Here is a 22,783-nt window from a genome sequence, read left to right on the forward strand (position 1 = left end):
TTTAAGTACATTTGTGATTTGTTATCATCAGTACTGTTCATGTTACAAATGAAAAGAACATTTAACCTCAAGGGCCCATAGTGTTTGGTTCGCTCTAGAGCCCTTGAAACTGCAGAGCGCCCTGACTGTCGGCCTTCGATCAATCGATCGAACCCACCCACCTGGCGCAGCTAGCACAGAGCCCATCACTCAGCGTAATGGAACTTTTAAATTTTTATTGGTTATCATGTCCGACCAGCTCATGATGCTTATCACGCAATACTAATGCTGCATGTATGGGATGGTTTTTGGTGTGATCCATGGATAAACTTAAGAAGAAAGAAATGCTTATCACTCTAGCTGCTGATAGTAACCGTCAGTTATACTATAGCACTAATTAAATTTCTGCCAAAATACATCCCGGTAACGATTATAGTGCTCAATTTATGGCTGATGATCTGGGCTCCCTCGTTTCACCTCTATATAAACACGCCCCTTCCCTCGTTTCACCTCATCGATCAGCACCTACCAAGCAAGCAAAGCATTTCAGCCTCCTCTGTAAGCTAGCTAAGCTAGGGCCGCCGCCATGGCACGCCAGAAGGTGAACCTCCAGTACATCACCAACAAGCTGGCCCGGCGCGCGACGTACAAGCGGCGCTGCCGTGGCCTGATGAAGAAGACGAGCGAGATCGCGGCGCTCTGCGGCGCCCGGGCGTGCGTGGTGGTGTACGACGGCGACGCCGGCGCGGCGGCGCGGCCGGAGGTGTGGCCCTCCGCCGCGGAGGCCGCGCGGCTCTTCAGGAAGTACCGGGGCATGCCCGAGGGCAGCAGCTTCAAGAAGGCCACGGACCAGCTGCAGCACCTCGCCGCCCGCTTCGCCAGGGTCCGCGGGCAGGTGAAGCGGTCCGAGGACGCGAACGGCGAGCGCGACGCCGCGGCGCTCCTCCACGAGCGCCTGGCCGGGCGCCGCCCGGGCCTCGCCGGCGCCACCGACAAGGAGCTCGCCGCCCTCAAGGTTTTGGTGGAGCGGAGGATGAAGGAGGCCAAAGAACGCCTGCGGCAGCTCGGCGCCGGGGAGGAGGGCGTCCACCCGCCCGCGGCGCCGACGGCACCCAACGGAGGGGAGCTTGGCGCCGTGCTCTACAGCGCCTCCGGAGGTAGAGACGACGGCGCCGGCCCGAGCGGCAGTGGATCGCCTGACCCGATGGAGGCTTTCGACCAGGGTTGTGAGTGTGACTTGGGGTTCTCGTGGATTGAGGAGTGAGGAAGAATGCATGCCGGGCCATCTTTTAATTACTACATGGTTTAGGACTTGGAGTTGCTCTCTGTCGTTGAGAAGATTTGGGTTTTGTGTTTAACAGTATGGATGCATCATGCATCCTTGTATCGGTTTCGGTCGTTGTTTGTTGATCAATGAAATGCTATTGCTGGCCTGTTATCTTTTTGTGGTGTTCATCCAGATCTAGGAAAGATTTCAAGTTTGTATAAAATGTATATATATACGTATGAATAATGAGGTTCTCTCGATGTTATGACATAAAATGAAAGAGGGTATACGCATATCTATATGATGACATGGCCATCGAGAGAGGGTGCAATATAGTGGCCACTGCAAGACAAACTAGCTTTTTTCACGCATAAATACGCATGCGCGTAAGGATTCAAACCCACAACCTCCAACCTTGTGCATAGCTTTCTTACCATCCCACCTATGCATCGTATGTATCTAGGTGGGAGATGCATTCGTTTTGAAGTAACCCGTGGAGAACCATTTAGTACCAAACCAAGACACCGGTCGGTATTAAATATCACCATTTAGTACCGCGTGGTGTCATTTACCGGTACTAAATAGCCGCGCTATTTAGTACCGGCCAGTGTCTTGACCTGGTACTAAAATAGCTCCGGGGGCTTTTAAATTTGGATCCGGTATTAAAATAACTCCGGAGCAACTTTAGTACCGGATCAAAAGTTGACCGGTACTAACCGAATATACAAAATCTCAATTTTAGCGGTGGGCCCATGCCACTCCGCCTCCACCAGCCACCGCCATGCTAATCCAACGGCCAACATGCTCAGTAGCGGAAAAAACATGCTCCGCAAAATCCATGGAGAAAAAACCACTTTGCAAGAAACTTTAAAATAGGCCTCTCAACAGTGAGCCGCGCCATATGTCAGATCCGGGCACACAGAACTGTCCACATAGCGTACTTCTCCTAGGATACGGGATGATGAGACATGGCCCACGCCCTACATCTGTTGTAACTACTCGTAGTGCAGTAGTGAAACTAATCGGACATTGTAGTAAACTATCCGAGAAGTACTCGGGTAGGACTCCTGCGCTTGTACCTGACTAGAACTTCCGTGTAAATCTGTCCTCCGAGACTATATAAGGGTGGACAGAACCCCGCCTAGGGAATCACCCAGAAGATCACCCGATCACCATCAAAGGTAATACAAATCACACAGGACGTAGGGTATTACGCTCTTGGCGGTTCAAACGTGTCTAAACCTTATGTTCCTTGCACCTTCGAGTTTCTGATCTCGACGACACCCTACCTACAAACTCACCACCTTAAGAATATTCCTCGGTAAGCGTGACGGTAAAACACCGATACCGTATCGATCGGTAGCCTTGAGCAGTAACCAACATATAGCTACTAGGGTAATATACTGTAGAACCAACAATGGGACTCATAAGTTCAATCGTAAGAAAACACCAAAACACTGAGCTTCGGCATGGAGCCAGGGTTTCCTGTTCTCTGAAATTTGTATGTACAAAATCTACAAGTTCAGCGTTCCATGTTCAATTGTGGGCTCACGACAATACCTCTTTCTTTCTGAGCGGGAAAAAAAAATGTATCGACTATGGTTGGTATGTACAATATACTCCCTTCGTGGCAACAAAATGTCATTCTAGAATTTTTTTAGATAGATTAGTGTTGTGGAAAATTTACCTAGCTAGCTACCTCTAATTAGTTAATTAGTGTGCTACTTTATTTTGTTCATCGAGGTAATTAAGGGGAAACGTAATTCTACAAGTAGCATTCTTAGTCTTTCAGAAAATTTCAGTTTTAACTCGGTAATTTATCGCGAGAAACACTATGCTCGGTGGAAGTAAAACACCATCGGAATGGACGCATGCTAGAGTAAAACTAAGATGCCATCGTCGGCATGGGGCCATGTTTAATTTTATTTCCAGTTTAGATGGCCAAATCCAAGCAACGCGGGCCGCATGCAGCGGCCTGCCGCCGGTGGGCAGACCAAGCGAGAAACAGAAGGACGCCTCGGCCCACATCACCACACCGAGCGAGATCGGTGGTCGGTCAAGCCCAATGAGAGCTTTCGCGGCCCACTAGCCCATCTCGGCCCAACGCAACCACCCGCGCACTTCACCCAGCAGCCTCCTCCTCCGCCGCCCGCGAAGCTTCCCGCTGCCCGGTCAACCATCCCGCCCCGCCCCGCACGGGTGCGCGGCCCACCACACCCTACCGCCCACGCCACTCCCACTGGCACCACGGGCCCTTCCCGCCTCCACGGCGGGCCCCGCGCGTCATCCTGCTGCGGCTAGCCCACCCCCTCGTCAGGGAAGGAGTCCATACCTCGCTTCGCCGCTAGTCCACCACCACCCGCTCGCGCACACACACCTAACTCCAGTTCCTCTCCCCCAACCTCCGTCTCGATTCGAAGCGGTGGTGGGGCGGCGGAGGCGGCTGGGGCGGGGGGTTCGGATGGGCGCGGCGCCGAGGAGGTGCTAGAGGCGGCGCCTGCCGAGCTGAGCTGGTTTCCGGGGGGCGGCGGCAGGAGGAGGAGGAGGAGCGGCGGGGCGGGGGGATGGAGGAGAAGGCGTCGTCGCCGCTGATCCCGCCGCCGTCGGAGATCGACTTGGAGGCGGGCGGGGGCGGGGACCAGCTGCAGTGCCGGATCTGCCTCGAGACCGACGGTGAGGACGGAGGGAGGCCCCCACGCGCCTACCTTTTCCATTCCTCGTTTTTTTTTCCGGTGTCCATTTCTGGCAGAGCGGAGGGGATCTGAGTGGCCGTTTGTGTGTGGGTGTGTGCAGGGAGGGACTTCATCGCCCCGTGCAAGTGCAAGGGGACGTCCAAGTACGTGCACCGCGACTGCCTCGACCACTGGAGGGCGGTGAAGGTGAGCGCCGCCTCCCCGTATCCCGTAGATGGAAATTGGGCGAAATGGTGTCGCCGAGAGTCGGGGAGGACGGGGTTCTATGCGCGTTTTCTGCGGTGAGTTATCCGAGTGGCATCGGAGTGCAGCGAGTGATCGATTTATGCGATGAATCCGTTGAAGGCTGAAACCGTGGCTTCATTTGTTTGGTTATTATGTGAACGCGAGGAGGAGTTATCTTCTGGTTGTGTACTTACTGCTAAGATGACGTAGCTTGGCGTTGTGATTTGTTGCCATGTAGTGCTGTTTAGGAGCATCCCTTCTAGATATCGTCGATTCTTCTGGCTTCATTCTGCGCGTTGAGCTGCAGTGGTCTTTTGAGTTGCGCGAACCGAGAAGCAGGGGCGAAGGTAAGCAGTAATTAGGGGGTGCCCATGCACCCACGAAATTTTGAAAAAACAGTGATTAGATCTAATTTTTCACCATATATGCACCCCCACAGCTCAACTCCATGCACCCGCAAGGCTAGTGCACCCCCTTCAATTTGCTCTAGCTTCGCCACTGCTGAGAAGTACGATGAATTTTTTCAATTTCCTAAAGGTTGCTTCTGTGATACTTTCTTTGCAGAAGCTTTACCTTCTTGGGGTGTGGTGTGTATGGAATATAGATATGGTTGTCAAAATAATTTCTTTTCTTTAAAAAATGTTTTTTTTGTATTGGTGAGTCGATGGGACGTTAGTTGCAATCACTTACCTAGTGCGACATGACATATGCAGACTTTTGACCCCTCTACATTTTGATCTATCGGATACATTGAATTAGCTATCGACTTCCCATTTTTACATCTGTTTCTAGATTTGGTTAATGCAATATGGAGTTGTCTCGTGTTTAGAAAGCTTTGCTAGTTCGATTCCTATCAAAATCACTTGGTTCACCTTTTAACAAGGTGCATTGTATATTTTCATAACTTCATTGTGAGTAGCCCTGAGAAATGTGAGTAAATTTTGACTTCAGACAAGCCATTTTGATAGATCAGTAACGTAACTTTGATGGCTAATTGTGTTTTACACAGTGGGTTCTGTTTCCTACAAATATGTGGAACTATTTGTTTACCTTACAAGTTTCATCAGTGGGATCCATTCTTGATGTAAGGTTTGAGTGTATCAATATAAATTTCAAACTTTTACTAATAACATTATTCTGATGAAAAGTTTTCTCAATCTGGCTTGCTTTATCCTTGATGTAGTTCATTGTTAACTAGAAATTTATTGTCAGCCATTTACATATGCAATAAAGATCTTGCTCAATCAGAATGAAGCATAAATTTGACATGACATTACTTGGGTTGACCAAAAAGTTTTTTTTTTCAAAGCTCAATTTCTGTATCTTGTGAAAGACCTTTCCTGCTGGAATTTTGCTTTCTGAAAAGTTATTTGATTGCAACAGGTTTTCTAGTTTCTTTAGCTTATGATTTACTCTTCATTTGAAAAGTCCAAAATGTGTGAGTCATAGTGGTTAGACAGGGGTTCACAGGTCAAAGTCTGGTAGTTAGCATTGCGAATTCTGCTTTCTGTTAGGATGTTGGAATGTCTACATCCATTTTGGAAGTTGTTCTGGTAGGTAACTGCAGATGGAGTCTCTGATGGGGTTGTAGTTTGAACTTGGATGGTTCAGGTTATTGCAAAACTATGTTATTTACAACAAATGGAGTTTGATTGCGTTAGAAAGGATACACCTTTTTTCTGCAAAGCAACCTTGATCAATGTGAAATCTTTAATGCAATAAAATATGTTCTCCTGGTGTACGTGTAAGTGTGAAAGCATTCAGTAGTCTGCCTACGTGCATTTACTGCCTGTCTTATCTGGAGCTTTCTTCTGCAATTGAATTGTTGATTTTCTTTCAAGACTGGTATCTTACCATGCTTTGATGCTTCTTCCTACACAGGAGGGATTTGCATTTTCTCATTGTACCACCTGCAAGGCTCCGTATTACTTGAGGGTTCATTCCCACACTGACAGGAAATGGCGAACACTGAAGTTTCGTTTCTTTGTTACTAGAGATATATTATTCATCTTTGCTCTAGTTCAGATGGTAAGTTTTTTAAATGTTGTTTTATTCACTGTCCATTAATTACATTCTATTGAGTAACCACCAGTATTTTCTTACTCATTCATCCAGGTCATCTCTGCATTGGCATATTTGGTACATTTTATTGATGGGTACCAGCAATATTGGTTGAGGACGGCCTGGGGTTTTGATAATGAAGTTAGTTTTTATTATATATGTGGTAAACTACTTAACCATTCCATTGCCACTACTTTGACCTGTTTCTGCGTGTCTGTTTCGTAAAACCATACCTTGATTTCCTAGGATTCTCTCTATGGTAGTGCACGATGCATCCCTGGAATTCATCAATTGCATTATTGTCTAGGTCTTGTTTAAGAAATTGCGAAAAAAATAAATATGGGAGTAAAGAATGAGTATGAGCAATAGGATTGAGTTTGTTTTCTTTGTCAGTACCATAGGCAATTATGATGAGGTAACACTCGAAATGCCATGGGAAAATTTTCTTATAGCTTACTCAAGCATCTTTCCATGGTGAGATCAATGAGTTTTCCCCCCAATAAAACTTCAGCTCTTATGTGTATGCAATGATTATAGCTCATTAAAAAAAGCACAGGCATGTGAAGAAACTGAGCTCAGGAGGCAGACATTGAAAGATGTTTCATTAATATATAGACTTTGTTAATGTGAGACATGCTGCTACAATTTAACTAGACCACTGTGTTGCTAACTATTTAGTCGCATCTCTGCACATAATGTTTCCCTGTACTGATGTAGCATTTGTGTCTTTATTGCAGGTGCATTATTGTTTTTTGCTTTGTTGGGGTTATCAGGATGCTTTATAACTTGTTATGATCGAAGAGTACGGAATGATTTGGCTCAGCCTTGCCGAGAACTATGTCTTTGTTGCTGTCAGCCAGGGTATGCTTCAATTAGCTAACACATGAAATAACTGTCTTAAAGCTAAAGGTGTGCCTCAACCATGAAAAGGATAGGTCAACATAGTTAATCTGGTACATAAAATTAGACCCAATGGTAACAAAAAATTCATTTACTATTTATTAATTTAAAAGGTGCTAATCTTCATAAAAGCTACTCCCTCCGTCCCATGAAGAGTGCAATCGTAGCATTTGGGAAAATTTCCACAAAAGAGTGCAATCTTAGGAATTGGACAACAGCTGCCTAATTTAGTGGTCAGATCTGTTTTGCATGCCAAAATTATCTTCTGTCCATGATTTTAGGAAGTCTGGTTAGTTGCATGCTGTCAAAAACTAAGGACATAGAGGTCATTTCACACCACCTCTAATTTGTCTGAAAAAAAACTAGAATTACACTTTTCATGGGAGGGAGGGAGTATATATAGTCTGCTGTTGCACAATTTCACTGGATCCAAAAGCATGTTCGTCATGTATGCCATTAAATGACATTCTTCATGCCTTTTCTTTCACAGTGCATGGCGTTAGTGCTAGCTAGTTATACTGTACCCACACTTGTTCTATTTCAGGATGTGTGCAGATTGCCATCTACCTGGCACACTTTGCATGTGGACAGACTGCACGACCTGCTTTGAAGGTTGTGCAACTACAGCTGGCGAGTGTGGTGGTTGCTTGGGAGGCGCTGGGGAAGCTGGGCTACCGTTGCTCCTCATCATGGGGGTGATTGTGCTCGGTCTTTTCACGGTTATAGGCATATTCTACAGCGTCCTGGTAGCAACAATGGTTGGCCAGCGGATCTGGCAGCGGCACTACCACATTCTCGCCAAACGAATGCTAACCAAGGTGAGTACAACTGTTAAATGTTAATTCATGTGCCAGACTGCCAGCATATCTACCATGGTTTTACTCAAATCCGACTGGTGTTTTCCAGGAATATGTTGTAGAGGATGTCGATGGTGAGCGTACAGATTGGTGTCCGCCGCCACTCCCTGCAGAGCACATCAGCCAGCTGAAGTCTCTGGGGCTTCTATAATAGCTCACACCATCATGTCAATGGCAGATGATGATGATGACCTTAAGTTAGGACTCGGCTCGGCATTACCCAGCTGTACAGGAGGCGATACAAAGCAGGAAGTCAAGGCGTTTCTGGTTTCTGCATGGAAATGCGGAAATATTGTTCTCTTTTTTTGTATATTGTAACGGGAAAAATTCTGCCTGACAAAACCGTAAATTTTTATAGCAAGTGAAGGCTTACTTTACTGAAGGATCTGCAGTGTCATAACCGTATGTCAGTTTGTTGAGTGAGAATGGCAAACCGGAATCCATGGTATGTTCTTTTTTTTTTGAGAAAGTGCAAACCACTGGTCAGCCCCCCAGTTCGCTCCTTTACCGAAGGGTCTCATTGACAGGTGGGTCATGGTCCCACCTGTCATCGAGACATCTTGTGCTAAAATAGCAAACTGGTATGCTTGCAAAAAATGCCCTTTTCTCATTCAAATTCTACAGCTGGTGTACCCCGTACATGAACCGTCATGCTACATGCTATTCTGCATGCAGGATGTTAAATTTCTTATCAGTTTGATTACTAGACGATTTCACCGAAATAAATAAGAAATAAAAACGGTTAAAAACTTAACAGGCCTGAACAAGCCCAAGTTCTTTTTTGAGCGAACACAAGCCCCAGATTCTTCCAACCCAACTTTTCGAAAGCAGGCCTGTGACGCTTAAATATCTTGGCCCAATGGGCCCAATTTACCGAATGCGAGAGCATGAAGAGCTGCTTCCGCCGAGGCCGCCGCAGTTCAGTTCGCTTCGCTCTCCTTCCCCCACGAAACCGAAGCAAATCCGGCGAGGCGAAGCGGCGGCGCCGGAGGAGGGAGAAGCCGGCGGCGTGAGAAGGAACAAGAGGAGGCAGCAGAGATGGATCCGGACGCAGTGAAGTCGACGCTCTCCAACCTTGCCTTCGGCAACGTCATCGCCGCCGCCGCCCGCGACCTCCAGAAGGTGACTCGCTGGATCACCCGCCATCTCCCCCCCAGTATCCCAGCGCCGCCTTGCTCTGTCGCGGCTCATCCTCTGATCCCGTCGCCCGATTGCGGAGTTGGCCGACGAGGCATCCATCGCCCGCGCCCTGGATCTCGAGGCTGGCGCGCGCCGACGTGGAGGTTATCCAGCCTAGTTTTTTTTTCTTTTTGTATCGTAATAGCTGCTGATTTCGGCCCGTGAGGTGCTGAATTGCGCCCCAGGGAAAGCCTGTATAATTGGTCGCAGATCACTTTCTGGTTGCTAGTTCGAATGTAACCTGGTGTTATGTTGGAGACTGGAGTGGGGGTGTGATCCATGGGACTTGGGAGTAATGGATTGTACACCGATCCAATCGGAATCACCTGCGTTTCAGGAGTTCAACAGAGTTCATGCGAATAAATCTATTTTATGGGTTTGCCAAAACGAGCTTTTTAGCTGGGATGTCTGGACTTTGGACTTGTGATGCTTTGTGAATTGTGATGTCTTTGGTGGTTTCAGTATGACAATGGCTAGAATTGCTTGAAATCGGGAAATTAAGAACTGTTAGCCTGTTTGAGGATCATGAAATGGTAAAAATTGGTACTTTTTGAAGCCACCTCAATCTGTACCCCATTTATATATCAGAAGTAATTTTTTCATAGATTGACACCTGTGTACAACATTGCGTGACTATCATGGATAACTTGGTACAAAATTGTGTGACTATCATGGAGAACTTGATTTATCAATTTTGCTTATTTTTGACATTTTTTTTCAGTTCTGTTAGCGCACATTCTTGTTTCTTTTTTGTATGTTCTTTTTTACCACATTGTAATGTAGTTGGCAGTATCCTCATCTTGTTTCTGTCAGTTTCAGTTCTGTAATCATGGAACAGAGATTACATTTTTTTTTTCTTTCTGAGTTTTGCTTCTCACATTTTATGCAGAGCACTTGTTCTCCGTGTTCCATTATGGATTTTAATTTTGTGATGCTGACATTGATGTACATCATCTTAGGAAATGGTGGCTAAAGATAAGGCTCAAGCAGCACCTGCTAGCCATGATGAAGTTGATCTTGATGAGTTGTTGGATGTGAGTAGAAGCAGAAACGTTTACTTAACTCTTGTATTTACCTTCTGTGTACAGCACATAGTATCGTGTCATATTGACAGTTGTCAAATTTCATCGAACTTCTCACCAGGACCCTGAACTTGAGAAGTTGCATGCGGAGAGAATTGCTGCTCTCAAGGTACTGATCTGCATCTTACACCTATGAAAGCTTATGCAAGTGTCATGTTCATTTTATTCCTCAACCCTCTCCATGCAACAGAAAGAGGCTGAGAAGCGTGAAGTGCTGAAAAGGCAAGGTCACGGTGAATACAGGGAAATAACTGAAGGTGACTTCCTTGGGGAGGTTACTGGCAGTGAAAAGGTTATATGCCATTTCTACCACCGTGAATTTTACCGTTGCAAGTATGCCAAAACTTCTTTCTTCCTTCTGTTTTTTACACATATACAGTTTTGCCTTTTGTACTTATGGAAGTTATTATCTGCAAATATTTGCTAGGATCATGGATAAGCATCTAAAGGCTCTTGCCCCGGTCTATGTGGGAACGAAATTCGTCAAGCTTGATGCTGAAGTCTCTACACTATCACTGTTTGCTTTAAATTACTTCCTTGTAACAATTATGAAGCCTAATCTTATAAATAACTAACTGCAGAATGCTCCGTTCTTTGTGTCCAAACTGGCAATCAAAACATTGCCATGTGTCATATTTTTCAAGTAAGTGCATATGGTTTTCAATACTGCTGCCCATTGGATAATGTTTATTGCGTTTTGGTGTCCTGCAATCTTCCTGTTTCACCATGCTGAGATCCCTGTCTTATTTCAGGAAGGGCATTGCTGTTGACCGGTTAGTCGGATTTCAAGATCTTGGGAGTAAAGATGACTTCTCGACCAGAGCTTTGGAAAATATTCTCAAGATGAAAGGTAACCATGATAGACTCTTGTTTTATGTGGCACTCGTTCACAATTCAGGATGGCATGTGTTAACCTCAAATGAATTTTAGGTATAATCGATGAGAAGAAGAAAGACGATGAAGACGAAGATGATGAAAGTGAGTCCAAGAACCGCCGGATTAGATCTTCAACCGCTCAAGATTCTGACTCAGACTGAGGATGAAATGAGAATGCACCATTTTGTAACTTTTAGCTTACGTTGGTCGTTCTGTAATGTAATTCAAAAATCTCTCTGTGCTTTATTCAATCCGTGTTGTATCAATACCAGTTACCAGAGCAAGAGGGTGATGCTGTGGCTGCATGTAGAAGGGATTTTTTTTTTACTAACTCAACATCCATTTTGTGTAAGCTCGGGCCTGTGGAAGTTCTGCAGAGGGCCCTCACTGATGTGTGGGCCTTATCACCGTAGGGCCCACGTGTCAGTGGGCTTGCTCTAGGAGGCATTACTGGGGTATTGCTGGCTATGCCTATTTTCCTTGGGCTCGTCTATTGCGAAAAAGGATCACATGATGAGTGGGGCCCACGCGGCAATCTCCGCGTACTTGAGATTCTTGTCATTATTAGGGTTTGAGCAACAATTGACTGATCAGGTACTGCCCGTGACTAAACCACTCGGCTAAACTCGAGTTATTCTTTGACTGTAGAGTGTCTCATTGACCAAACTGTGGGTGGTCATTTCTTACTGTTACTGAATTTTTACCTCTTATTATTTGACCAAACGCCATCTAGTGAATGTTTGTTCGAGTCATCCAGCATATTGCTGACTGCATGAAGCAAAATTCTTGTAGGATTAATCATTAATGTGAGATTATCTTGTTTTCTCATGTAAACAGTTTTACTACCAGGATTTTTGTACAGAACTACAGTGAGTTTACTTTGCAGGCAAGCTTTTTCACGGCCCATGCTAGTTACCCTTTTACCCCTTCCCTTCGGGCTGCGCACTTGCCAATGCCAAGGGCAAAAAGGGAAGAAATGAGAGATACTGCACTGCAGGGGCAGTACACCCCACCATTAATTCCCCATTGCTCTCATTCCCTTGGCTCCACCCACCCCCTGCCGGCTCTCACCTCACTGCACAGCAGCACCGCCAGCACCATCAACGGTCACCTCTCCTCTCCCCTCCCCTGCATCGCCACCAACAAGGCAACAACCCAACAAAACCCTGCGCCCGTCTGCCACTGTGCGCACGTGAGCCACCCGCCTCCCGGGATCGAGCCGCGGCGGCCGCATTGCCGCGTCCCCACAGTCGGCTACAGTGCCTCCGCCGCCGCCGCCGCAGCCGCAGCCGCAGGGGTTTTTCGGTGAGTGTAGTTCTCCCGTCGTCGCTTTGGTTAGTTGTTGGGCTGTGATTCTTGGGTGCTAGGTTCTTGGATTGGGGGGTGTCAGGTAGGTGGGAAAGTAGGGTTCTTTGCTGTGCAAAACCCTGGTGGTTTAGGGCGGGTTCTTGGTTTGGTCTGTTCTTCAGTAAGGTGCATTTGATTGACCCTGTAGAGGCTCCAATACCTGATTGTGAGGGTAGATGGTGGTTCTTCAGCACCACATTGCCTTGGATTAAGAAACGGGGGGGGGGGGGGGGGGCAACATTCTGATTTACCCCCCCTTTTGGCTTTTCACCTTTTGCCCATTGCGTCTTGCTGTTAGGATAATGGTGGTTCCAACTTTCAAGAACCGGATTTGGGTAGTGCCCTGGTCATCTCCTGGGGATTTGGGGGGTGCATCGGGCAGATTATCATGGCGTTGAAGTACTGCTTTTGAGGTGGTGGTGGTTTTTATTTTTATTTTCTTACAGTTGCTTGATGCCTTGATCAGAGGTTGGAATTAGGGAAAGGTCTCTGCTTTGCTGGTTCCTTTTCTCACTCTTTTGGTCCAGCTTATCTGCTGGCACAGTTCCTGCTTGCTTTAATCGTAGAACTGCCTGCTTTAATCATGGTTCAGGCCTTCAAGAAATACACTTTGACCATTGGCTTCTGATTTGTAGAGTATTTTCAGGTTAGCAAGTGAAGGAATAAAAGAGTTTCGTTGCCTTTTCCTTCCCCTTGGATTTGGATGTATGAGTCATGAGTTATGTTCTTAGACCTGCACCATATTTCAGTTCGAGCTCTTGGAGCAATGGCAATTCTTCTACCTTGTTTTCTCTCTTTTGTGTAGTAGATTAATTGCCTGGCTAAAATCACTGTTGTCAGGTAATCAGGTTGAAATGACCACATCAGCTCAAGTTGGCAGCAAATGTGGTCAGCTTTGGTGATCTGGAGTATTTTAAGTTAGTTTTATTTATGTGCCCTGAAGTTTATTTTAGGCCAATGCTGTTAAGTTTGGTTCTGCATTTTATATATTCTGTACTCTGACAACCATTGTTTTTGTTATTGATAGGATCTGAGGAGCAAGGACCACTGCTGATCACAAGCAAGATTTCTAGTTGGTGGAAGCTGTTAGAAGTAGTTGGATTTTGATGAGTCTACTGGTCTCTAGTATACTGCAGTAGGGGATCTGCAGTTTCGTGGGACTGATGGGTTCTTCTCCCTCCAAAGCCACTGGAGAGGATGCCCTGGTTCTGTGCAAGGATCGGATGCGCCATATCAGACGAGCCATTGACTCAAGAGATGCATTGTCAGCAGCGCACTTATCGTATACTCAATCCCTCCGTACTGTGGGGACTGCACTGCGGCGATATGCTGAGTCTGAGATCTCACCAGAATCATCACTCTCTATTTCAGAAGTGGATAAGTCGCCGTCACATTCCTCTATGGCATCTCCCTCGCCTTCGCGTGCAGTAGAGAATGTTGCCTCTCCAATGCATAGAGCAAGTCCATTGACTACTACTCCTGCAACAAGAATCCATTGTATGAAAGCGACAGGAACCACACCTTTGACCTTCATGATCGATCCATCTGCTGCTGAATTTGTGGGGCAAGAATCCCCAGTGTCAGCTTTTGTGCCACCCCCACCACCATTACCTCCAGAATTATGTACATCATGGGACTTCTTTGATCCCATTGACGCTGCTGGTAGCTCATCCTCCAACAATGAGAATGGGCTAACCTTGAACTTCAGTAGATTGAAGGGTTTGAGAGAGTCAAAGGTGGCTGAAGTAGTGCCACTGAAAGAAGAAGAAGAAGAAGAAGAGCTAGTTACGTCTGAAAGAAGGCACACAGAACTTCCTGGTGTTAATTCACCATCTAAGCAGGAAAGAGAGCCAAAGCAAAGTGTGATCAGTAAACCAAGTCAATTGGTGGATGTTTCATCCAAAGCTAATTCTTCTGAGCAAGTTGCTGCAAAGGTGGAAGAAAGCGAAATGGAAAAAGAATTGTGCACAGAGACAGAAGATCCTTCGGAGTTCATCACTCATCGAGCGAAAGATTTTGTGTCAAGCATGAAGGACATTGAAACCCGATTTATACGTGCAGCTGAAGCAGGGAATGAGGTTTCCAGAATGCTGGAGACCAAGAAGATCAGACTAGACATATGCCCAAAATTGCCAGGTAATAATCATGACGGTTGCATATATATATTTTCTCAGGATTATGTCAGCGATTTTTTAATAAATGTTTAATTCGCATTTTTCATCAAATCCTAGGTTCTCCAAGCAAGCTACCTACTGCCCGATTTGTGTCAGCGCTTCGAGTCTGCTGCAATCGTGATATTATTCTCAACCAGGGTAACTGGGGGCTTGTTTTGATTGTACTCTTCCCTTCATTATCATAATGTTTGCTTGAAGTACTAATTTTAAATATTTCTGTAGAAACTGCACAGCATGTTTCAAAGGTTGTCACTTGGAAGCGTTCTGTCTCATCTCTATCGTCATCATCTAAGAGTGCACTCATGACATCGATAATTAAAGATGATGTAGATGACAGTAACAGTGATTTTGTTGAGGAATTTGCCATGGTATCTGGAAGCCACTCTTCTACGCTAGACAGGCTACATGCATGGGAGAGAAAACTATATGATGAAATCAAGGTACATCATAAGTACATGTCCTGTATGCTCATATAATATGATGTCAATCTTGGACTTTTGCTAGTGGCATGGCATGAATTCATCATTAATTGCCCAGTCTACATGGAATACCTGTTGTTTTATGGATACAAAGAAAAAACTGGTGTATTTAATCTTGACATTCTCAAGACTGTTTCTTATATAAGTGGTCGATTGTCACAAGGGTTGATAAATGGAGAACATGTAATACTTGATCTTTTATTAATCTTGCATTTTTTATGTAATAGTTCAAGTGTAGTGGGTAGGCCACTTATTTGTTTGCTAACTAGCAAAGAAAATAGAGCGCATGTTCTGAGATGTCAATAGCCATGTGGGATATTCTCATCAGTTGCACTCTTGCTGGCATAATGAATCACTGCCACTAGCTTACTGCATTATTTGGTTTATGTAGGCAAGTGAAAATGTCAGAAAGGCCTATGATGAGAAATGTAACCTCCTCCGGCGCCAATTTGCGCGCGGCCTAAACGCACAGCTGATTGACAAGACTAGAGCTGTTGTTAAGGATCTACATTCCAGGGTATCTGTTGCAATTCAAGCTGTTGATGCAATCTCCAAAAGAATTGAGAAGATAAGGGATGAAGAACTGCAGCCACAACTCTTTGAGCTGATTCAAGGGTATATAACTGATAGCATATACCTAGCAAACATTTTTGTTTACATAGACCTAATCTTGTGTTTCTTTTACCGCAGTTCTGAATGCAAACTTTCTGCTTCTTATATCCTTTCTAGTGTATGTTAATAAAAAATTCTTACTGTAAATATCACTCCAATTTAGTTTTGGCAGAATGACAGTGCAATAGTGGGAATCAGAAGATTAAAATTCACAGACTTATTATCAGAAGTCCCTTTGTTTTGCTGAACATTCTGATGTCGCACAGCACAGTTCAAACTTCAGTCATTTAGCTGATCATAATCTATCTTTGACTGTTGATTTTACAACACCATGCTTACATTTCTTGCCTATTAACACTTAATTGACCTGATACAGGCTAATCAGAATGTGGAAATCTATGCTGGAATGTCACCACAAACAGTTCATCACAATCACACTGGCATACCATGTGAAAAGCTCAACCCCGTTGCAGCAAGGCGAGCACCACCGCCAGGCCGCAATGAATCTATGGAACGAGATGGACAGCTTTTCCTCAAGCTTCAGGAACTGGGTCACTGCTCATCAGTCTTATGTCGAGGCCCTCAACGCATGGCTCCAGAAATGTGTCCTGCAGCCTCCCCAAGACCGACGCAGGCGCAAGCGCAAGGTCTCGTTCCCTCCCCGCCAAGCCGTCTCCCCACCAATATTCATTTTATGCAGAGACTGGCTCACCCTGACGGAGTCACTCCCCTCCGATGAGCTATGCAAGTCCATCAAAGACGTGATGCAGCTCCTCCGTGTCTCGTTTGAGCACCAGGATGACCAGAACAAGCCCAAAAGTGAGTCGCAGGAGTGTGGGATGCTGGAGAACAATGAGCAGGAGGAGGCAAAGAGCGGAAGTGTGCCAGCAGCTGAAGGGCTACAGTCAAGACTGACAATGGTTCTTGATCGCCTGACAAAGTTCTCAGAGGCGTCGCTGAAGTGCTACGAGGAGCTCAAGCAGAACTATGAGATAGCTCGCGATGATTACAAGAGAGTTGGACCAAATGCTCAACTTGCTTAGCCCTGTGTGGATGGTGGTGTATGCCTTTTCCTATCTGTTCTGGATGGCAAATTCTAGTGTTTTGGTATATATTCTGTGGACGACCAGATTATAGTATAATGTTTTGCCTAATATTTAGTGACATTTGTATGCCTCATCTTTGGCATATTTAAGCTTCGTCACCTGTCCTTGATGTTGGTTGGGCATATGAGAACTTTAACCTTTATCACAACAATGATAGAACAGGCAATCTGTTAGTTCTGTAGTTCAGCATGGGCTCATGCTCACCTTGCAGTTTGGCATAATTTTTGCAAAAGTAAGGAAAAGAAGTTATATTTTGAGTTTTTTTTGGCAGGCAACTAAGCAGACATCAAGGATGTACATTCATGTTTTAGACTGAATTTTCTTCCGAGTAATAATACTTCCATTAAAACAATTGTGCCAAAAAAGCAATCTGCTAGTTTATTCACAGAAGGCCCGGCTTTACAGTTTACGATACGAGCACTGATAAACTTATTTTCCCATCTATACACTTCATTGCAACTTGGTGTATATATGAACTTATCCCAGCTATGTTAATATTTATATCATTTAGAAGCCGACATATTGAGTGTACTGTGCATAGGCCTCCGATTGCATGCCAATTGGGGCACGAATGATGAGATCTGGAAGATCAAATGCGTCGACGAGTTCTTGTGCCACAAGCCTCACTTGGTAGCTAAGGTAGTCTGTCAATTTGTGAATAGCCTGCACACATACAAGGGATACTGCTGTCAGATTCTGAACTTCCGGTTCCAGCGTGAATTTAGAACTGAAATTGCTGTACGGAAGTGACGAGCACAAACCTTTGCTTTGTTTGGGGCAACATAGTCTACGTTCCGATATGTTCCAATGTCTTTCCAGATCCTATCGAGCGCGTAAAGGTCACAAACGAGCTTTAGGACCTCTCGTGTTTTTTCATCAGGGCAACTGCATAAGCGTTCAATTTCAATTGTGGTTAGATAAATTTCCAGAGTTTTGAAAAGAGGTATGAAAGGCATCTGAATGATGATCAGACTTAGATAGGACAGTTTGACACTAATTAATTTGTTGTGGTCCGGTTGTTCAGTAAAACATAACAGCGATGAGGTAGCAGGAGTCAATATCAGCATCAGCATCAGCATCATATAATTATATTAATGAACTTTGCAGGATTTCTTGATGGTTCAAGAAAGAATTCTACCACTCAAGCACAAAGAAACAGAACCAAAGCTGGGTGTGAAAAATGAAATCAGGACAAATGCAATATTAGAATTTTACCTTTTAACTGATTCAATGAACTTTGCAAGGATCACAGACTCAATGTGTGACTCTGCAAGAGTGAGGAGATGATTCAAACATCTGTTCCATGCACCAAAACCTCCAAGTGTCTTGCTGTGCTTCTGAAGTCGAGCAGCAACACTATGCAGCAACCGAGATGTCCGATACTGAGGAGAAAGTTCAAAGTTTGTCCAATCAGTACAGAAAGTGAACATGAGAGAACTCTCAGTCTCAGGAAAACTATGAATAATGGACTCACTCTGAAGGCATCCAGCTGGAAATTAGGATCCCGCAGATGATCTTCCCCTTCCCATCGGGCAGTGACAGGATTAGGCTGGGATAAGTAGGTACCCATGGAGTCTCTCAAGTAATTCCAGGTAACTGAGAGTGTACCTCCCTTAAATTTCTCCTGATATTGCTTCAGGAGATCTCCAGCAACCTACAAGAGCACGGGAAGAAGCACATTATTGAAGGAAAAATAACTTCATAGCATTTTTAGATACTAATCCAAACTTCCTCTGAACTCAGTATAATGTAAGAAAACCTGCCCCCTCAAATATTGTCAAGTCTGAAAATAGGACATCAGCTGACTTTGCAAAGGATATGCTGATCAGTACCTGCTGCAGAAGAACTGTGTTGTCCCCCTCAAATGTTTGGAATATATCATGGTCATTGCGCAGAGCTCCAAAACGATTTACAGCAGCATAACCATGGCCACCACATGCTTCTCTGCATATGCTTATAGACTTCGCTGTATATGAAGTTATATAAGCTTTCAACCCGGATGAAAGAACATGCACGTCAGCAATAAGATCCTCATCGTTGGTTTTCTTCATTTCTGAGTACTTATCCACCAATTGGACCGTGGCAAAGTGAAACGCATATGAAGATGCTAACATGGGCATTAGTTTGTGCTGGTGAGACTGATAATCCAACACACTGATTTCGGGCTGCTTAGGTGGACCAAATTGGTGGCGCAGAAGAGCATACCTCACGGCAATTGTTACTGCAACTTTGAGCACACCAACAGAACAGTATGCAATACCAACTCGTCCACCAACAAGCTCCCCAAGGGTTGCTGCAAATCTTTTGTTAATTGTGGGGAGACTGCTCGTGTATTTTCCATCTCGTGAGACATCACCAAACCGGTTCAGAAGATTATCTCTGGGTATCCTAACTGAGCGGAATCTCAGTGCACCATTGTCTACACCATTCAGGCCTATCTTGTGCCCACAGTCATTGATCTCGATCCCAGGAAGAACAGCATGAGTTTCAAGGTCCCGTATGGGGACAATGAATGCGTGAATGCCCATATCAGCAGGTTCTCCTCCTTTTCCTTGAAGGGGCAAAATTAACCTTGCAAAGACAGTAGCAAATTTTCCATGAACTGCAGCATTGCCAATCCACCACTTAATAGCCCCATCATTTGGGGTGTTAATGATGAACTCATCAGTAACAGGATCAAATGTAGCACTAGTCTGTAGGGCTTGGACATTCGATCCTGTTTAAAGGAAAAGATTAATAATGTAAGAGGAATACGGTGACAGAGCTTTCGAATATGTAACAGTGTCTTAGGTACTGGGTTCAAGCAATGCTGTGCACCATGCAAAATAAACAAAAATGTACACAACAGTACTGAGACCCTGTAGCTGGGTTGCATACTCATAGACTGAAAAACAACAAATGAATAGAGACAACATTGATTGGTGGAGAACCTAACCATGATGCAGTTCTGTCATTGCAAAACAGCCTGGGTAATCCAAATTGTCAATTCCATCAAAGAACTTATCTCTGTGCTTTTTGGTTCCTAAATTTATGACAGAACCTCCCCAGAGGCTGCATCAACAAGCAGACCAAGTTAGTGCAAAACAAAGGGATGGAAGTAGCTAGTAAATAAAAGCCATAATAACTGGAGCAGATTCTGCTAATGTTCTGAGAAAACCACCAAACTAAATAGCAGCAACAAAATAAATCTACAGGGTATTTTGCGTGAATTCGAGTATGTTAAGATGTGCAATTGATAATATATGGCTGCAGAGTTTGTAGCTGGGTTAATCACCGAAAATGAACACAAATAAATGAGTTAGATAAAACGTATCCATATTAATTGTGAATCCACAGCAACTATTTGGTATGCTATCATCCATCCGGCCAATTAAATAGCCTGTGGACGGACCCATCAGAAAGATTTCCAAAAACAAGCCTTTGAATGCACAGTACTGAACAAACCATCATGTTCATGGGTAATCAATGCTCTCTTTATGAGTATCAATGAAGCAGGCCGCATTCGAAAATTGCAGCTAAATAGAACTCATCTGTTTGCAAAGATATACAAGGAGGAAATTAAAAGCCCATGTACACCCACCAAGTACTTTATAGAAAAAGGGGAGAAGGAATGAAAAGAACAAGACAAAACTTCGTTTTCACAAACCCTATCGCAGAAAACTACTTGCACTGATGCGGGTAGGCATCAACGCAAAGTAATTAAATTTAGATATTGCTATGCAGAACTCCACTATCATAGTAGTAACCATTCTTAGAATCCTTGTAAATGTGAGAACCAAATGTATGTGCACTCTATAAAGAAAAGGTAACTACATATTTTTTTGAAAAGAAAAGAAAAAGGTAACTAGATATTTGCACACACAACTGGATCGATTCAATTGACTCATAAATGAAGTACCCTGGCAACTATGTACCATATGCAAGTGTACAGTATATGATCGGTCATGTTATGATGAACTGCCTACTTGAATTTACAGCTTTCTTCAAAGCAGGGAGGTAAAGTCATCCAGACCAAAATTTCACAACGAACAGACAAGTCCAGTAAGAAATTTTTGTCTCTAATTATCATCAGCTAGCAAAAACTAATTATCTGCAGCTCTGCATAACTAACAACTAACACCAATGGATATCAGTCTAACTCCATCATCAAACCATACGAAACATGTGGATTGTTGAAGCATCGGCATCCAGTGGCAGCAGGCTCATTTAATTACGCTAGCAAGCAGCCAGGATCACGCGAGCAGAGCACCCACCTGTACTGGACGCCCAGCTTGACGCCGAGGGAGATGTCGGCGCCGCCGGCGGCCTCCATGACGGCGAAGTACTCGGCGGGGTCGGTGGCCATGAGCGTGAGCGGGCGCACCCCGGCGTCGCGCACCAGCGCGCGCAGCTGGCGGAAGCAGAGCTCCCGGTGCGCGGCCGTGGTCAGCTCCACGGGCGTCTGCAGGTCCGGGCGCGCGCGGAAGAAGTCGAACAGCCTCATCTGCGCCGCGCGGTGCCGGCCGCGGAGGTACGCCGCCAGCGCCGCCGCCACGTCCGCGCCGCCCTCGACGCGCCGCGCCCGCCCCGCGCACGCCGCGAGGGCCAGCGCCGGGCCCGCCTGATCGCCCGGGGCGGGGGAGGGCTGGAGGAGGTGCAGGGAGAGGCGGCGGAGGCGGCGCGCCGCTGGGGACTCGGTTTCTCCGGCGCCGGAGCGGGAGGCGGCGGCGGGCGGCGGCATGGCGCGGCGCGGGGCGGGGGTTGCTCGACGAAATCGCGGAGGCGTGCGCGCGAAGGGAGAGCGGAGGAAGTAGTTGCCGTTACGGTGGAAGGGGGTTTACCATTAATAATGTAATGGGTCTCGACGCGCGTATCACGGGTTGGTCCCTGCGAACTTACGCTATTCCGGTTCAGCCCTCGCGTGGCGTTTGGCTGCTGAATCTTATTTCTTTTCCAGTCCACGCGGAGACGCTTGTTGTAAATATTTATCCGTGGAAGGGTGGTTCGGGGGATTTTTCTGTTGCTTAGGACGGTGGAGGCAACGACGAGGGGATATGGAGGTGACGCGTCGGCGCATGGATGGTGATGTGGAGATAAGGCTCGGTCGCCGAACAGCGCCCGGCCTGTATGACATGTGGGGCCGGTTTCGCTCCAGGACATTCCGGGCCCACACGCTCGTGGCGGTGAGGGAAGGGGTAGAGCGCGGCGGTGTGGGCTCAGGACTTTTACGATGAGTTTCCTTGCACGCTTTCCAATTCGTAGATGAGGATGGTGACGGAGGAACTCTCCGCTCGCGCGGGTCTCCTCTTATATTTTTTTTTTCAATTCTGGTGTATTCACAGTGGCAACGAGTCAACGTAGGTAAACTCCTAGCCAAACTATTTGGCTTTCAGTTTCAGTCGTAGCTTTACTGGTCTTGTTTGCGTGTTCTAGGGTAGCTTGTATTTTTTGTTTTTTTTATTAGCAACATTTACGGGTGGTCCTTAAACGGTTAAGCTTGTCATGTAGTTAGTATCATTCAGGTTCATAAACTCTGAAAATGTAGATTTGAGTCATTAAACTTGCCAGATATGTCGTTATGGTTCATCGTCCCAGAATACCTCTATAATAGTTGCTAACATGGCAAGTCAGCGGCATTGACGAGCTAAAATCACAAGGGTATCTCCGTTACTTTGAACCTGGATGACACATTTTGACAAAGATTATGGGTCCTTGTTATCTTCTGCTCCAAAGTTCATGGACGCAGATAATACTCCACAAACAGGGTTAGAAACTGTACATGCATTTTACTCTCTTCTTTCTTCCTTCCAATCATTTTCTTTCCTCCATTCTTCTCTTCTTTTTTCTTAGGATTCCCTTCTCTTCCATTTCTCTTTTCCTTTGGTCTCTTCAGTTCGGGTGCCTGTGGGCGTTTGCTGTTCGTTACGGTGAAAAGGGATAGATGAGGATGCATGGTGAAAGGATGAC

At 45.5% G+C, this 22,783-nt stretch overlaps 5 protein-coding genes across 6 annotated transcripts; 4 read left to right on the forward strand and 1 right to left on the reverse strand.

The window, feature by feature from the left end:
- The first annotated feature begins 565 nt into the window (after positions 1–565).
- On the forward strand, positions 566–1,243 carry LOC112872324 (agamous-like MADS-box protein AGL80). The gene has a single exon (XM_025935426.1). It carries the CDS (start codon positions 566–568, stop codon positions 1,241–1,243), a length of 678 nt encoding a protein of 225 aa, XP_025791211.1.
- Positions 1,244–3,593: 2,350 nt separating this feature from the next.
- LOC112902422 lies at positions 3,594–8,367 on the forward strand. The gene is made up of 7 exons (XM_025971492.1): positions 3,594–3,919; positions 4,040–4,125; positions 6,046–6,192; positions 6,280–6,388; positions 6,963–7,086; positions 7,670–7,943; positions 8,032–8,367. The coding sequence occupies exons 1-7, from the start codon at positions 3,811–3,813 to the stop codon at positions 8,131–8,133; spliced, it is 951 nt and encodes a 316-aa protein (XP_025827277.1). The 5' UTR covers positions 3,594–3,810; the 3' UTR covers positions 8,134–8,367.
- A 513-nt stretch (positions 8,368–8,880) lies between these two features.
- On the forward strand, positions 8,881–11,577 carry LOC112902423 (thioredoxin domain-containing protein PLP3B-like). The gene is made up of 8 exons (XM_025971493.1): positions 8,881–9,104; positions 10,121–10,195; positions 10,305–10,352; positions 10,434–10,576; positions 10,671–10,743; positions 10,825–10,886; positions 10,996–11,093; positions 11,174–11,577. Exons 1-8 carry the CDS (start codon positions 9,021–9,023, stop codon positions 11,278–11,280), a joined length of 690 nt encoding a protein of 229 aa, XP_025827278.1. The 5' UTR covers positions 8,881–9,020; the 3' UTR covers positions 11,281–11,577.
- Positions 11,578–12,188: 611 nt separating this feature from the next.
- On the forward strand, positions 12,189–16,988 carry LOC112902578 (nitrate regulatory gene2 protein). Of its 2 annotated transcripts, none has more exons than XM_025971703.1 (6): positions 12,189–12,424; positions 13,494–14,602; positions 14,698–14,778; positions 14,863–15,080; positions 15,511–15,734; positions 16,108–16,988. In XM_025971703.1, exons 2-6 carry the CDS (start codon positions 13,630–13,632, stop codon positions 16,772–16,774), a joined length of 2,163 nt encoding a protein of 720 aa, XP_025827488.1. In that variant the 5' UTR covers positions 12,189–12,424; positions 13,494–13,629; the 3' UTR covers positions 16,775–16,988. The 2 variants fall into 2 exon arrangements, with proteins under 2 accessions (XP_025827488.1, XP_025827487.1); XM_025971702.1 differs by lacking the exon at positions 12,189–12,424 and adding an exon at positions 13,293–13,383.
- Positions 16,989–17,154: 166 nt separating this feature from the next.
- On the reverse strand, positions 17,155–21,629 carry LOC112902579 (acyl-coenzyme A oxidase 2, peroxisomal). The gene is made up of 7 exons (XM_025971705.1): positions 21,091–21,629; positions 19,773–19,888; positions 18,670–19,553; positions 18,312–18,491; positions 18,053–18,219; positions 17,599–17,722; positions 17,155–17,500 (listed from the first exon to the last, which is right to left on the reverse strand). The coding sequence occupies exons 1-7, from the start codon at positions 21,555–21,557 to the stop codon at positions 17,345–17,347; spliced, it is 2,094 nt and encodes a 697-aa protein (XP_025827490.1). The 5' UTR covers positions 21,558–21,629; the 3' UTR covers positions 17,155–17,344.
- Between the last annotated feature and the right edge of the window lie 1,154 nt (positions 21,630–22,783).

The sequence above is a fragment of the Panicum hallii genome, chromosome 8 (assembly GCF_002211085.1).
Source record: "Panicum hallii strain FIL2 chromosome 8, PHallii_v3.1, whole genome shotgun sequence".
Taxonomy (NCBI): domain Eukaryota; kingdom Viridiplantae; phylum Streptophyta; class Magnoliopsida; order Poales; family Poaceae; genus Panicum; species Panicum hallii.

What these genes read in the sequence shown, in the direction of transcription:
- LOC112902423 (XM_025971493.1), top strand. Translation starts at nt 9,021, where the DNA reads ATGGATCCGGACGCAGTGAAGTCGACGCTCTCCAACCTTGCCTTCGGC. An exon ending in TCGTCAAGCTTGATGCTGAA is followed by an intron (nt 10,744 to 10,824) that starts GTCTCTACACTA and finishes AACTAACTGCAG; the next exon opens with AATGCTCCGTTCTTTGTGTC. An exon ending in CCATGTGTCATATTTTTCAA is followed by an intron (nt 10,887 to 10,995) that starts GTAAGTGCATAT and finishes GTCTTATTTCAG; the next exon opens with GAAGGGCATTGCTGTTGACC.
- LOC112872324 (XM_025935426.1), top strand. Translation starts at nt 566, where the DNA reads ATGGCACGCCAGAAGGTGAACCTCCAGTACATCACCAACAAGCTGGCC.
- LOC112902578 (XM_025971703.1), top strand. Translation starts at nt 13,630, where the DNA reads ATGGGTTCTTCTCCCTCCAAAGCCACTGGAGAGGATGCCCTGGTTCTG. An exon ending in CATATGCCCAAAATTGCCAG is followed by an intron (nt 14,603 to 14,697) that starts GTAATAATCATG and finishes ATCAAATCCTAG; the next exon opens with GTTCTCCAAGCAAGCTACCT. An exon ending in CTCTTTGAGCTGATTCAAGG is followed by an intron (nt 15,735 to 16,107) that starts GTATATAACTGA and finishes GACCTGATACAG; the next exon opens with GCTAATCAGAATGTGGAAAT.
- LOC112902579 (XM_025971705.1), bottom strand. Translation starts at nt 21,557, where the DNA reads ATGCCGCCGCCCGCCGCCGCCTCCCGCTCCGGCGCCGGAGAAACCGAG. An exon ending in ACACAGTTCTTCTGCAGCAG is followed by an intron (nt 18,492 to 18,669) that starts GTACTGATCAGC and finishes GTGCTCTTGTAG; the next exon opens with GTTGCTGGAGATCTCCTGAA. An exon ending in TTCATTGAATCAGTTAAAAG is followed by an intron (nt 17,723 to 18,052) that starts GTAAAATTCTAA and finishes ACGCTTATGCAG; the next exon opens with TTGCCCTGATGAAAAAACAC.
- LOC112902422 (XM_025971492.1), top strand. Translation starts at nt 3,811, where the DNA reads ATGGAGGAGAAGGCGTCGTCGCCGCTGATCCCGCCGCCGTCGGAGATC. An exon ending in GATCTGCCTCGAGACCGACG is followed by an intron (nt 3,920 to 4,039) that starts GTGAGGACGGAG and finishes GGGTGTGTGCAG; the next exon opens with GGAGGGACTTCATCGCCCCG. An exon ending in TCTTTGCTCTAGTTCAGATG is followed by an intron (nt 6,193 to 6,279) that starts GTAAGTTTTTTA and finishes TCATTCATCCAG; the next exon opens with GTCATCTCTGCATTGGCATA.